Source organism: Erinaceus europaeus, chromosome 5 (assembly GCF_950295315.1).
Source record: "Erinaceus europaeus chromosome 5, mEriEur2.1, whole genome shotgun sequence".
NCBI lineage: Eukaryota > Metazoa > Chordata > Mammalia > Eulipotyphla > Erinaceidae > Erinaceus > Erinaceus europaeus.
Genome location: NC_080166.1, coordinates 28,167,206 through 28,180,859, shown reverse-complemented (window position 1 = coordinate 28,180,859; position 13,654 = coordinate 28,167,206). Strand labels below are relative to the sequence as shown.

The following is a 13,654-nucleotide window of genomic DNA, read 5'->3' as shown; positions in this document are numbered from 1 at the left end:
ATTGAATAGAGACAGGCAAAAATCAAGAGGGGTAGGGGTGATAGAGAGGGAGAGACACAGAGAGACATCTGCAATACTGTTTCCCCACTCACAAAGCAGGTAGAGACTGGGGGCTCATTCCTGGTCCTGTAACATGTGCGATCAGCCAGGTGCACCACTCTCCAGCCCCAGACTCCTGTTTCTGACATACCTTTATACATATCTTCCCCAAATATCTACTAACATACTTGCTTACCACCAAAATGTCAGTTCCCTCCACTGCAAAGCACTGGACCATCTACCACCTATTAATTCCTTCTTCACTCCACTTTAGTAACCTCAGATTTAAAACACTATTTTTTTTAAGATTTTACCTTGTCTTTCTTTAATTTGCTTCTGAAATGTCAAACATAAGTAAGAACATCTGACATTTGTCTTGTTCCTTCTGGTTATTTCATAGATGAAACCTCTTTCATTGCTTGATTTAGCAAAAGACAAGATTTCATCTTTTCTTATAGCTGAGTCATATTATATTGAGTAAATATGTTACTTGTTTGCTCATCTGCCTTTGGATTCTTCTGCTGTTTCTAAATCTTGGTTTTTGTGATTACAGTTTCAATGAAGATAAGTGCACATGTAACTTTTTTGGACTGAAAGCAGTTCCATAAGATCTTAGAGTTCACAAAGTTAAACTGTGAGAAGAATGTGTCAAACTTTGAATCTCTGATTTAAATTTATCTCTCAAGTTTGTGTGTTGCTAAAGATCTACATACTAGAAGTATCTTTAATTTTACCATCAATCAAAATTAAATATATTTTAAAAACTTTTATGTTCACTACTTTTGAAATAATAGTAATAATTAAATCTTCTCTTGGGTCAATTTACATTAGTTAGAAAGCAGGCTTATTTTATCACTTGAGTTCTTAACATAATTCTTTCTAGTGCCCTCCAAGATAGATCAGATAAGGTGGGTTCATTATTCTTAATAGCTGTGTAGTATTCCATTGTGTATATATACCACAGCTTTCTCAGCCACTCATCAGTTGTTGGGCATGTGGTTTGCTTTCAGGTTTTAGCTATTACAAATTGTGCTGCCATGAACATAAGTGTAAACATATCTTTTTTGTTTGGTGTTAATGGTGTCCTTGGGTATCCCTAGGAGAGGAATTACTGGATCATATGGAAGGTCCATATCTATCCATGTGAGGGTTCTACAGACTGCTCTCCACAGGGGTTGGACCAATTTACATTCCCTCCAGCAGTTAGTTCAGAAGGGTTCCTTTGTCCCCATAAGTTCTCCATGATTTGTTGCTGCGGTCCCTTTTGATGCATGCCATTATCACAGGGGTGAGACAGTATCTCATTGTTGTCTTTATTTGTATTTCTCTGACAGTCAGTGACCTGGAGCAGTTTTTCATATGTTTGTTAGCCTTTGGGATCTCCTCTGAGGTGAATGTTTTGTTCATATCCTCTGCCCATTTATGGATGGGGTCATTTGCTTTTTTGGTGCTAAGTTTGCTGAGCTCTTTGTATATTTTGGTGGCTAGTTTCTTGTCTGATGTATGGCATGTGAAGATCTTCTCCCATTCTGTGAGGGGTCTCTTTGTTTGTTTAATAGTTTCTTTGGAAGTGCAGAAGCTTTTCAATTTGATGTAGTCCCATTGGTTTGTTTTTGCTTTAGTCTTCCTTGCAATTGGGTTTATTTCATCAAAGATGTCCTTGAGGTGTAGGTGGGAAAGTGTTTTACCACTTTTTTCCTCTAAGTGTTTGATTGTTTCTGGTCTAACATCCAGGTCTTTGGTCCATTTGGAGTTTATTTTTGTTTCTGGCGAGATAAAGTGGTTCAGTTTCATTCTTCTGCATGTTTCAACCCAGTTTTCCCAGCACCATTTATTGATGAGAGCGTCCTTTCTCCATTTAATACTTTGGGTCTCCTTATCAAAGATTAGATGTCCATAGGTGTGGGGGTTTTGATCTGGGCTTTCAATTCTGTTCCACTGGTCTGTGTGTCTATATCTGTTCCAGTATCAGGTTGTTATGATGATGATGACCTTACAATATTGTGTGAGATCTGGGAGTGTGATGCCTCCATTTCTGTTTCTTTTCCTTAGGACTGTTTTGATGATTCTAGGTGTTTTCTGGTTCCAGATAAATGATTTTAATTTTTGTTCTATTTTCTTAAAGAGGCTTGGTGGGACTTTGATGGATATCACATTAAATTTGTATATGGCTCTGGGGAAAATACTCATTTTGATGATATTAATTTTTCCAATCCATGAGCATAGGATGTCTTTCCATTTCTTGGTGTCATTTTCTATTTATTTGAATAGTGGCTCATAGTTTCCAGTATACAAGTCTTTCACATCTGTGGTCAGATTTATTTCTAAATATTTTATTGATTTTACTGCAACAGTGAATGAGTGCGGATTCTAGATATCCTTTTCTTTGGATTTAGTGTTTGCATAAATAATGCCAGTGAGTTTTTTGTAAATTGATTTTATAGCTGATACTTTGCTATATTGCCTAATAACTTCCGGTAGTTTTCTGCTGGATTCTTTAGGTTTTTCTACGTATACTGTCATATCATCTGCAAATAGAGCTTGACTTCTTCCCTACCAATCTGTATTCCTTTGATTCCTTTCTCTTGCCTGATTGCTATGGTGAGAACTTCCAATACAATACTGAAGTATAATGGTGATAATGGACAGCCCTGTCTAGTCTCTGATCTGAGGGAGAATGCTTTCAGCTTCTGTCTGTTGAGAATGATGTTGGCTGAAGGGTTGCTGTATATGGACTCCACTATCTTGAGTAATTTCCCATCTACCCCCATTTTTTGTAATGTTTTGAGCATGAATGGGTGTTGATTTTTGTCAAAGGCTTTCTCTTCCTCTATTGAGATAATCATGTGGTTTTTTGGTTTTGCTTTTATTGATGTGGTGAATGACATTGATTGACTTACATATGTTGAACCAGCCTTGCATTCCTGGGATAAATCCCACTTGGTCATAATAAACAATCTTTTTTATATATCCAGTTGGATAGGATCTTATTCAGTATTTTGGCATCTATGTTCATCAGAGATATTGGTCTGTAGTTTTTTGTTTTTTTGTTTTTTTTGCTGTGTACCTATCTCCTTTTGGTATCAGGGTGATGTTGGCTTCATAGAAGGTGAAATGGAGTGTTCCCATTGCTTCGATCTTTTGGAAGAGCTTTAGTAGTATAGGTATTAACTGTTTCCTGAAGGTTTTGTAGAATTTATTTGTAAAGCCATCTGGTTCAAGACTTTTATTGTTGGGAGAATTTTCTCTTTAAAATCAGCATTACTCTCTCTCCCCTTCTTGATCTCTTGCTGTCTCTCAACCTCTGTCAATAAGAGAGAAGGAAAAAAAATGCTCACTGGGAGCAGTCAAGTGGCACTGCACCAAGTCCCAGTAATAACCATGGTGGCAAAATTAACAAACAAACAACAACAACAACAAAAAAAGGCAGATTACATATTGGATGTTTGATTTAAATATGATATTTTTCTACAGTGAAAATTATTAGAATGTTTGCATATTCATATTAATATTTACATTTTTTTCTTTTCAAATCATTTTGTGGGGGAGATAATGATCAACAATGAAGATATTGGTGCAAGGGTCAATTTTTCATTTCTTCACAGGTGACTTCAGAACACTCTTACCTCCCTGCAGATCAATTCTGGTTCAGGGTCCCTTTGATCACACTAAGGCATCAGCTGACCCACAATTCTATCTGGACAATGGCTTTCTGTAATTAACTATATGGAAACTCTCTTGAACTGAACACACTTTAAATATGGACAATTTTTAGTAATATGTGCTGTTTCTTAAATGAGAAGTACTTAGCGTAGGCTGACACATTTGAGAAACTCATTAACTTGTATTTGACAGACTCTGATATTCATTTCTGACAATGGAAGCTTATATGCAATCACAACCAGAAAATTCACATGTGCCTTCCTCCACTGATTACAATTTTTAGCTATAAATTTAAGTTACTTTTCTTCATTTTTCCAATGATCAAATGCTATTTAATTTGTGTCTTCTAATGTAAGTAATTTATTCAGGGGTGGGTCATGAATAAATCCTCTCTTACTATATAAGGAGACTATATAGTTAAAATGTAAATCCATCAAAGAATCAACTACATATTGAAAAAAAATCTAGACCCCACCAAACACACCTGTATAGAGGAAGCTTCACTAGTATCAGATCAGGTCTTTATCCCTTTCTGTTCCCCTTCCTTCTCGGTTTCTCTCTCTCTCTAAGAAAATGGCCATCAAGAATGGTGAATTCTTTGTGGAGGCACTGAGCCCCACTTATAACACTGGCGGCAAATATATAAATATAAAAGTACTTAGAAAAATACTTAGTGATTGATATAGTTTTGTGAAAAAATAATAGAGATTTTTGTTGTTTAAACCAGATTTCACACATATAGGAATTCACCATTCCTGTCACTTTCCCAGAAAGACACACAGAGAGGCAGCACTGCATCAAAACTTCCTCTGTAAAATCTCTTATATGATTCTGGGACTAAAAGTTGGATTATGAGCATGATAACACACACATATGCTACATTGTAAGATATATCTTCAGCTTATGATATGGAATTTTTCTATGACTTTAACTTGTGATATTATCTTACATATAAGTTATATCATTTATTTAATCACCTCTGATTATTTTTTATTTTTTAATGTATCTTCACTTTTTCCCAGTAATTCAATCAGGACAGTTGCAGAAAACATGATATTAATAAATTCGGTAATTGGGAAGGTTTCAGTAGAGGGGAATACATCTGGTTAAGGGCACATGTTTCAGTGCTTAAGTACCCAGTGCTGCAAATGTCTCTTTGTCTCTCTCCTTTTCTATCTCCCCTTTCTGCTCAATTTCTCTTTGTCCTATCAAATAAAATTAAGAGATAAACAAATAAAAATAATTAAATAAACGCAATACATATATAAGTACAATTAAAAACTCATTCATATTGCATATCATTCACATATTGCATACGAGTATGTGATATATATATATTTTTTTTATATGCATACAGATATAGGTGAATAAGTAAGACAATTTATTAATCAACTGTTACATATTAATTTAAGTCATGATTATTTATACAATAAACCTAAGAATTAGAAATTACCACAGAAATCTTATATTCTTTTTTAAAAATATATATTTTATTTATTTATTAATGAGAAAGATAGAAGAAAAGAGAAAGAACCAGACATCACTTTGGCACATGTGCTGCCGGAGATCGAACTCAGAACCTCATTCTTGAGAGTCCCAAGCTCTATCACTGAGCCACCTCCCAGACCACAGAAATCTTATATTCTTAAGCAGCTCCTTTATTTAGACATTTAACTTTAATTTGTACTCTCAGTCATGTGATCTGTCCTTTATATTTGTGTCACCTACCTAATAGTACGTCAGATTCATCTCAAGTGATATAAAAAAACCCACAAGAAAATGTGGAAAAATTATTGGCCAAAGAATCTAGAAACATATGCATGGCTTTTTCCAAAGATCATGAAATAATTGAAAATGATGTTCCTTACCTTCAAACATCATGTAGCTCATCTGAGAAGGTATTAACATTATCTATGGCCATATGCCACCGTTATTTCTGTGATGTGTATGTGGCTATGCTTTTTGTTTACAAAGTGCTTAATAATAAAACGCTGCAATTGGGAGTCAGGCGGTAGCGCAGCGGGTTAAGCACAAGTGGCGCAAGTTCAAGGACCAGCTTAAGGATCCTGGTTCGAGCCCCGGCTCCCCACGTGCAGGGGAGTCACTACACGGGCAGTGAAGCAGGTCTGCAGGTATCTATCTTTCTTTCCCCCTCTCTGTCTTCCCCATCTCTCTCCATTTCTCTCTGTCCTATCTAACAACAACAACATCAATAATAACTACAACAATAAAGTGAAGATAACAAAAAGGAATAAACAAATATTAAAAAACCACTGCAGTTAACCATGCATATGTGTGTTATATGTACATTCTATTCTAGAAACTTCCTGAAAACAAGACTAGAATCATTACATTACTATATCTGAGTTTAACAATAGGGATGATAGAATGTAATATAATTTAACTGTGGTTATGAATTTTATATGCTGAACATCCTACTTAATTAGAATAATGCACATTTTTCTCGATTCAAATACTTAACAGCCATTTTCTCAAATGCGACTGAAATATAATCAAGGGACTAATAATACAGTAATCTTCAGTTTTTAAGTTAATAAGATTCAAGTGAATTCCCTGATCAAAAAAATCAAAGTTAAACCAAATTTATAATATTGTACTTTATAATGCCTCTGATGGTATTTATTTATCAACAAAATGTGTGATTAAAATGGAGAGCATTTAAGGTTGATAGAGATAATTGAGCATAGAAAATTTAGTAATCAGCTTGTTGCTATTGAATGAATAAAGGATATGAAGAATTTTTAGCAAATCTCATGTGTAAGAGCTTGCTAACTTTACTACCAGCTGCAACATAAAACCCTCTAGAATACATAGTTTTGCAAAGAGTAAAGAAATGAAAAACAGATATAATTGGCCACAGACAATGCACACTACTTTCAAAAGATGAAAGAACCATGAAGAAATTAATAACGATATTTAATAAATGCATTTCATACTAAAGTTATTATTTATAAAAAACTGCTTCATGAAGTAAATATCTAATGTCTTTTGCAAAAATTTTATGAATATTAGGATAATTCTACTGCAGAATGCATTTAATTTGTTAGAAACTATCGCACTATAATGATTTCTAAAGGTACATTTTCACATTCAGTAATTTCTGCATTTACACAATGGATTGCCAGTTTTATCTCATGCAATCCCAGGTTCAATCAGATAGCATCTGTTTTACCCATGCCATATCAGGCCATCCATGTCTGACCCCCCACCCCCAGAACAAGACCCTGAAGTGAAAAGCTGTGTGCAAATGATTAATGAATAATTGCCACTAGGCAACAAAGTGAGAGAGACACTGGGAAAGCAAACATCAAGTGACTCTAAATAACAGTTTGATTGCAATCGAAGTTTCAATGTCTAGATCAAAGAGATAACTCACAATTAGGGCAACTCTGTCTCTGTGTCTTTCTGTCTCTGAAAAAGTTGAACTGGGAATAGCGAAATCATATATTTGTAAGACCCTTACCCTGCACACAAACAAGCCGCAATGTCAGCATAATTCTCTAAGGGAGCTTTGTCTAATATATGACTTTGGGCTTTCACACTTCTGCTGAACCTGAACATCAGCTCGGGAATTTTGTGAGGGATTTGCAGGCACTTAGTTTCCCTGTGCATTTGAGTGAAGCAACTGCACCTAGCCCAGGGAAGACCTCCGGCAAGGTTTACAGGTGCAGATCATTAGAAGTAAACATATACCAAGGTTGCAGAGTACTAATTGTGTGTGTTTGTGTGATTACATTAAATAATCAAAAGGAACGCGAGTATTTACATCCAGTTCTCTTTCTACTATAGTTATCTCTTTTTCTGAACTATAGCAAAAGACTAACTCATCTCTTATTTATTTATTTTTTATTTAATTTATTTTATTTTGTTGAATGTGAGCAGACTAGATTCACTTGCTTTTTGTGTTTTAATTTTTTAATTTCTTTATTGGGGTATTAATGTTTTACATCAACAGTAAATACAATAGTTTGTACATGTATAATGTTTCTTAATTTTCAACACAAAACTACGGCCCGCACTAGGTCCTCTGTCATCTTTTTTGGACCTGTACTCCCCCCCCCAGAGTCTTTTACTTTGGTTTAATACACCAACTCCATTTTATATCATCTCCTTTTTAACTCCACATTTCTAACATATTTTTCATCCTACAACCAACTTGATTTATTTTTGTAAATATGTCATGTTAAGAGCTCTCCCAACTGTTTTTGCTGCAGTGAGATGAACACTAATCTCATATTCATACTCTAACTTGAGATCTTGGCTTTAAGTATCTGGCTGTAATGTAATGGAACTTTTCTATATAAAAATATCTGTTCTACCCCCAAAAGACCATCATACTTTAAACAAATTGCAGATAATGAAGAATATTCACCAATTTCCTTTGTAAAGATAAATAGCTGAGAAAATCACTAATGTAAGTTCCAAATGGGAAGATACAAGTGTGGTAAATTAAAGATTTGTATTTATTTATTTTCTTTTTACTAAAATTAGTTATCAACTGTCCTTGAATTCTGTAGCTGTTCATTTTCCACAACTCATATGACAAATGTTTGGCATGTTTTGACCTAGTGACCACTAGATCATACTCTTCATTGTATTTTTTTTCTAATTTTTATGTTATATTGCATTTTTCTGATGCTGAATTCAGAATTTTATAATTAAGCATGGTTAAATGTATCAAATTCCCAGATAATAATATTATGCATAATCACAAAGTCCTGATCAAAGATAATAATTAACCCCCCAATTTAAGAGTCAAGAAGTGATGTGGGATGCTGGACAATGGCACATGTAATAGGTACACATGTTACCAGGCTCAAGGACACAGTTCAAGCACCTATTCCCCACCATCAGGGGCAAAGAATCAGAAGAGGTGAAGCAGAACTGCAGGTGTCTCTTTCTCAGCCTCTTTATATCTCACTCTTACCTCTCAATTTCTTTTTTTTTATTTATTACTATTTTACTAGTGACTTAATAATGACTGACAAGATTGTGTAATGATGGGTGTAATTCCATAGAATTCCCACCACCAGAGTTATATATCCCCTCTTCTCTAAAGGAAATTTCCCTATTCTTTATCCCACTGGGAGCAAGGACCCAGAATCATTAGGCAATACAGAAGTGGAAGGTCTGGATTTTGTAACTGCTTCTCTGTTGGATGTGGGCACTGGCACGTCAGTCCATACCCTCAGCCTGTTTCTGGCTGTCCCTATTGGAGTAGGACTCTGGGGAGGTGAGGTTTCAGGATATATTGGTGATATCATCTTCCAAGGGAAATCAGGTTGGCTTCATGGTAACATCTACAACTTGGTGGCTAAAAAGCACTAAGATATAAAGCAGAACAAGTTGTTTAATATTCAGTATCCAAAGGTAGTTATATAGCAGATGAGATTTGGGGTCATCATGTTGGAAGAAGCTAGAAAGTCTATTTTAGGTTTATTTCAAGGGCCCATGACTTTACTAATATTTGCCTGAGCCCCACAGCTAAGACGCATGTGGTCTGGGAGCCACATGCGTGGCATAGTGGGTTAAGAGCACATGGCACAAAATGCAAGGGATGGCGTAAGGATTCCAGTTCAAGCCCCCGGCTCCCCACCTGCAGGAGGTTCACTTCACAGGCAGTGAAGCAGGTCTGCAGGTGTCTATTTTCTCTCCCTTCTCTGTCTTCCTCTCCTCTCTCCATTTCTCTTTGTCCTATCCAACAACAAGGACAGCAATAATAACAATGATGATGATAAACAAGGGCAACAAAAGGAAAAAAATACTAAAAAAGATGCAGGTGAGCTAAAAGTATTGTCTTCCCCTCTCAATTTCTACCTCTATCCAAATAAATATATAAGAAAATATTTTTTAAAAAGAATTTGTATTACTGAATTTTCTCATTCTGACATGTATGGAACAGGGAATATGTGGTGTGTGTGTGTGTGTGTGTGTGTGTGTGTGTGTGTGTGTGTAACTAGTGGTTCTATCTATCATTAATGATGATTGTGACCATGATGATGATGTCAGTGGTGATTAAAATACACATATGTTGAGAATTCAGATGCATTATCAGCTGGTTGAATTGGGAGAAGCATGCAGGAAAGTGAGCCCTACCCTAGAGGTCCAGGACTGGGGAAAATACCAGCTTCATAGAGGAAGCAGGAGGTTCCTGCTGCCTTAGGGTTTAAGATGGCAATATATAGTTATTGCTATAATCAAATTATTTGGCAATTGGATTAACTTTGAAAATCTCTTTGTTGAGATTTGCTGTATAATAAACGACCTCACCATAATTTATGTCCTTTGATGTTATTTAAATATAGCCTTGTCTTATAAAGTGACGTCACAGTTGCTTCTGTACTCCCTGGTCTAAGCTTCTAGGAGAGTCAAAATTTTAAAGAAGAAGTCATTATTAGAAATGTATTAACAATTTGAGATCACTGTTAAAATTCAGTTTGGTTACAAGTTTGCAGTCTTAAATGCTTAGATTGAAGAAACATATACTCAGCCTTTGGTCTGTGCATTAAAAATTTTTGGGCATTCATTAGATTTTTCCCCTCTCATATTAATTAAATAGTGATTTATCAGACTACAATTTAATAGGAGTGTACATCAACACCATTCCCAGCACCAAAGTACTATCCCCCCCAGCCCCTCAGTAAAGCTGAACTCTCACCCTCCACCCAGAGATTTTTACTTTGGTGCCCTCCTCTAAACTGTCAGATCTTGCTTTGAGTTTCCCTTTCTTTTCTTCTTTCTCAACTTCTGTTTATGAATGGGATCATCCCATAGTCATCTTTGTCTTTCTGACTTAGCTCACTTAACATAATTCCTTCTAGTTCTATCCAAAATGGGTTGGAGAAAATGGGTTCATTGTTCTTAATAGCTGCATTGTATTCCATTGTGTATATATACCACTGCTTTCTCAGCCACTCATCAGCTGTTGGGCACCTGGTTTGCTTCCAGGTTTTAGCTATTACAAATTGTGCTGCTATGAACATTGGTATACATATCACTTATGTTTGGGTGTTATGGAGTCCTTGGGGTATATCCCTAAGTGAGGAATAACTGGGTCATATGGAGGGTCCATCTCTAGCTTTGGATTGGAATATGTTAAATTTGAACTTTGTATTTCTTTGCATTCTCCCAGGTTAGGGAAAGAGGTTATCTGAAGCAATAGAGAAGCGAGAGGAAGAGGTGATGGGGACAGAATAAACTGAAGTCTTTTCAACCATAATAACAATTGGCCAGTTGCCTCTTTGCTCCTTTCATCATTTTTGTTTAGTATTTGATTTGACTTTACAATCTAAGGATTTGTCCTTTATCCTATATTAGTTTGAATTAGATTTCTATCACTTATTAAAGCATTATAATCATAAACAGCAATCACTCTTATCATTTCATATCTTTTAAGTAAATGCCTTGCAAACCAAGCCAAATTGATAAGTGCACTTCATTATAAAATATAAAATTAACTATCACTTTGGGATGGTACTGCAGCGGGTTAAGCGCACGTGGCACAAAGCGCAAGGACTGGCATAAGGATCCTGGTTCGAGCCCCTGGCTCCCCACCTGCAGGGGCGTCGCTTCACAGGCGGTGAAGCAGGTCTGCAGGTGTCTATCTTTCTCTCCCCCTCTCTGTCTTCCCCTCCTCTTTCCATTTCTCTCTGTCCTATTTAACAACAACAACAATAAAAACAGCAAGGGCAACAAAAGGGAAAATAAATTAAAAAATATAAAAAAATTTAAAAAATTAACTATCACTTTTACTTGAAAAAACAACTTGGTTTCTCTGCACAAATGATATCTTTTTCGCCCCCCTCCTCCTCCTTTCTTCATCTTCCTCTGCCTCTTCTTTCTCTTCCTCCTCCTCTTCCCTCCTCCTTCTTCCTCTTCTCCATCTCCTTCTTGTCTCTCTTCTCCTCCTTCTCCTTCTTCTACTTCTTTTTCTCCTTCTAAACAAAGAAGCCACACTATCCAGATGAGCTGTCTTGCCAGCCTCTGGTTTCTCAATACAAAAAGTATTTTAAAACTCTAAATTAATTGCCCCATAGGTTAAAAACCTAGCAATTTTAAAGAATGATTTTTGTGTGTTCCTTTTTATTTATTATACTGGCAAATGCATTTATGCTATTGTTTATAAATGCCCAGTAAGAAGTTTATATTTAAGGAATGAACTCAGTGTGTGTGGACAGGGAAATAGTCCAAGTGGTAGAGCTCAGGACTTGCCTCTCTGCGGCTTCTGGTTCTTTCTCTGCTACCATATGTAACAGAATAGTTACCTGACTTTTCTCTTCCTGTTTTACTCATGTGAAACTACCTTCTACCTATATGAAGTGGATAATACATTTTTTTAAAAAGTGCGTATACCATTCTCATTCTCAAATTTATCAGTGATTCATCTGATTGCTGTCAAATTAGTTATTGAAAGGGGCTGGGCTATGACGCAGTGGGGTTAAACACACATGGCATGAAGCGCGTGAACTGGAAGGATCCCAGTTCGAGCCCCCAGCTCCCTACTTGCAGGGGGTTGCTTCACAAGAGGTGAAGCAACTCTGCAGGTGTCTATCTTTCTTTCCTCCTCTCTGTCTTCCCCACCTCTCTTGATTTCTCTCTGTCTTATCCAACAACAATAGCTATGACAACAATAACAACTACAACAAGCGCAACAACAAGGGGAAAACAAAATGGGAATAATAGCCTCCAGGAACAGTGGATTTGTAGTGCACCCAGCCCCAGCAATAACCCTACAGGCAAAAGAAAAATAAAAAAGTTATTGATTGGGGTGTTCAAATTAAGTCACTTGGGTTATACACTGCTTTCCCATGTTTGTGACCCAGGTTCAAGCCTAGCCACTCTGTACTGAAGGAAGCTCCATGCTGAGATCTCTTTCACTCACTTTCTTCCACTCTGCCTCATAACCACTATCAAAAACACATACACAAACCACAAAGAACATGCTATTTATGATCAAGACTCATCATGGCACTCATTAGTACAAAGTACTATGCTAAGTACATTAATTTACCTCGAGGAAACAACTAGGCCTATTACAAAAATACAAGGAAGAAAGAAAGGAAAAAGAGCTTCTGTCTGATAGCGGACAGGAAACAATGTCCATAAAAGTACATAGGCTTATATATAATTACACAGTCGTAAACATTTCATTTTTACTAGTCTTAAGTATTTCAGAAACACTTGAATGTGCAATAAATTTTTTTCAAAAATCATTAATAGTATCATAAAATACGGTATGTTCACATTTCAAATGGCTATGCAATACTAAATTATGCTACTAATTTATTGTTCTGTTTATGTGCACAACTTATGTCATGATTGAATTTTTTGACGAGTTTTGATATTATCATGATATGCGTAGAAATGTAACTGTATATAGCATAGTGTCTACACAGTATTAAATAACATATAGAAAAAAATCTCAACAAGTTATATGAAAGTCAAGCTCACCCCAGTAAGCCATTTTTCTCTGCCTGTTCCTTAGGAGAAACAAAGGACACATTGACTTTGATATCTTGCTGAAGCTTCAAATCATGAGGAGGTACTGTTGCCTTCCATTGCTCATCTGGACCTTTGTGTTTCCTACATGTGATGCTAGCCCATTACAGGAAGAACTGAATAATCAGTCACCCAACAAAAAGACAGTGGGTTTGACAAAGGACGATGGCAAATTTCTGCATCGCACCAAGCGTGGCTGGATGTGGAATCAGTTCTTCTTGTTGGAAGAGTACACAGGTACAGACACCCAATATGTAGGCAAGGTAAGGATTTTTGCATGATAAATATAAAAGCTGATTTATTTGTACAGCAACTCTCCCTGTCATTAATAATTCATCAAAACCAGTCCACTAATTACGAGGTGCAGAAGTGATAAAGAGACTAAGTTTTGGGAATGTGATATATCCAGGGAGCTAAATGTAGTTCCATGCCC

The 13,654-nt window shown here is 36.2% G+C and overlaps 1 protein-coding gene across 3 annotated transcripts in view; it reads left to right on the top strand.

Moving 5' to 3' along the window:
* Nucleotides 1-13,654, top strand: part of CDH9 (cadherin 9) — a 204,267-nt gene that overhangs the window by 65,916 nt on the left and 124,697 nt on the right. For all 3 annotated transcript variants that reach the window (XR_009549938.1, XM_060191187.1, XM_007530774.3), the window contains one exon: nt 13,208-13,484. Coding sequence is in view for 2 of the 3 variants with exons in the window: in XM_060191187.1 (XP_060047170.1) it covers nt 13,257-13,484 (228 nt within the window). In the remaining variant the exon portion in view is untranslated. The remainder of the gene's footprint in view (nt 1-13,207; nt 13,485-13,654) is intronic.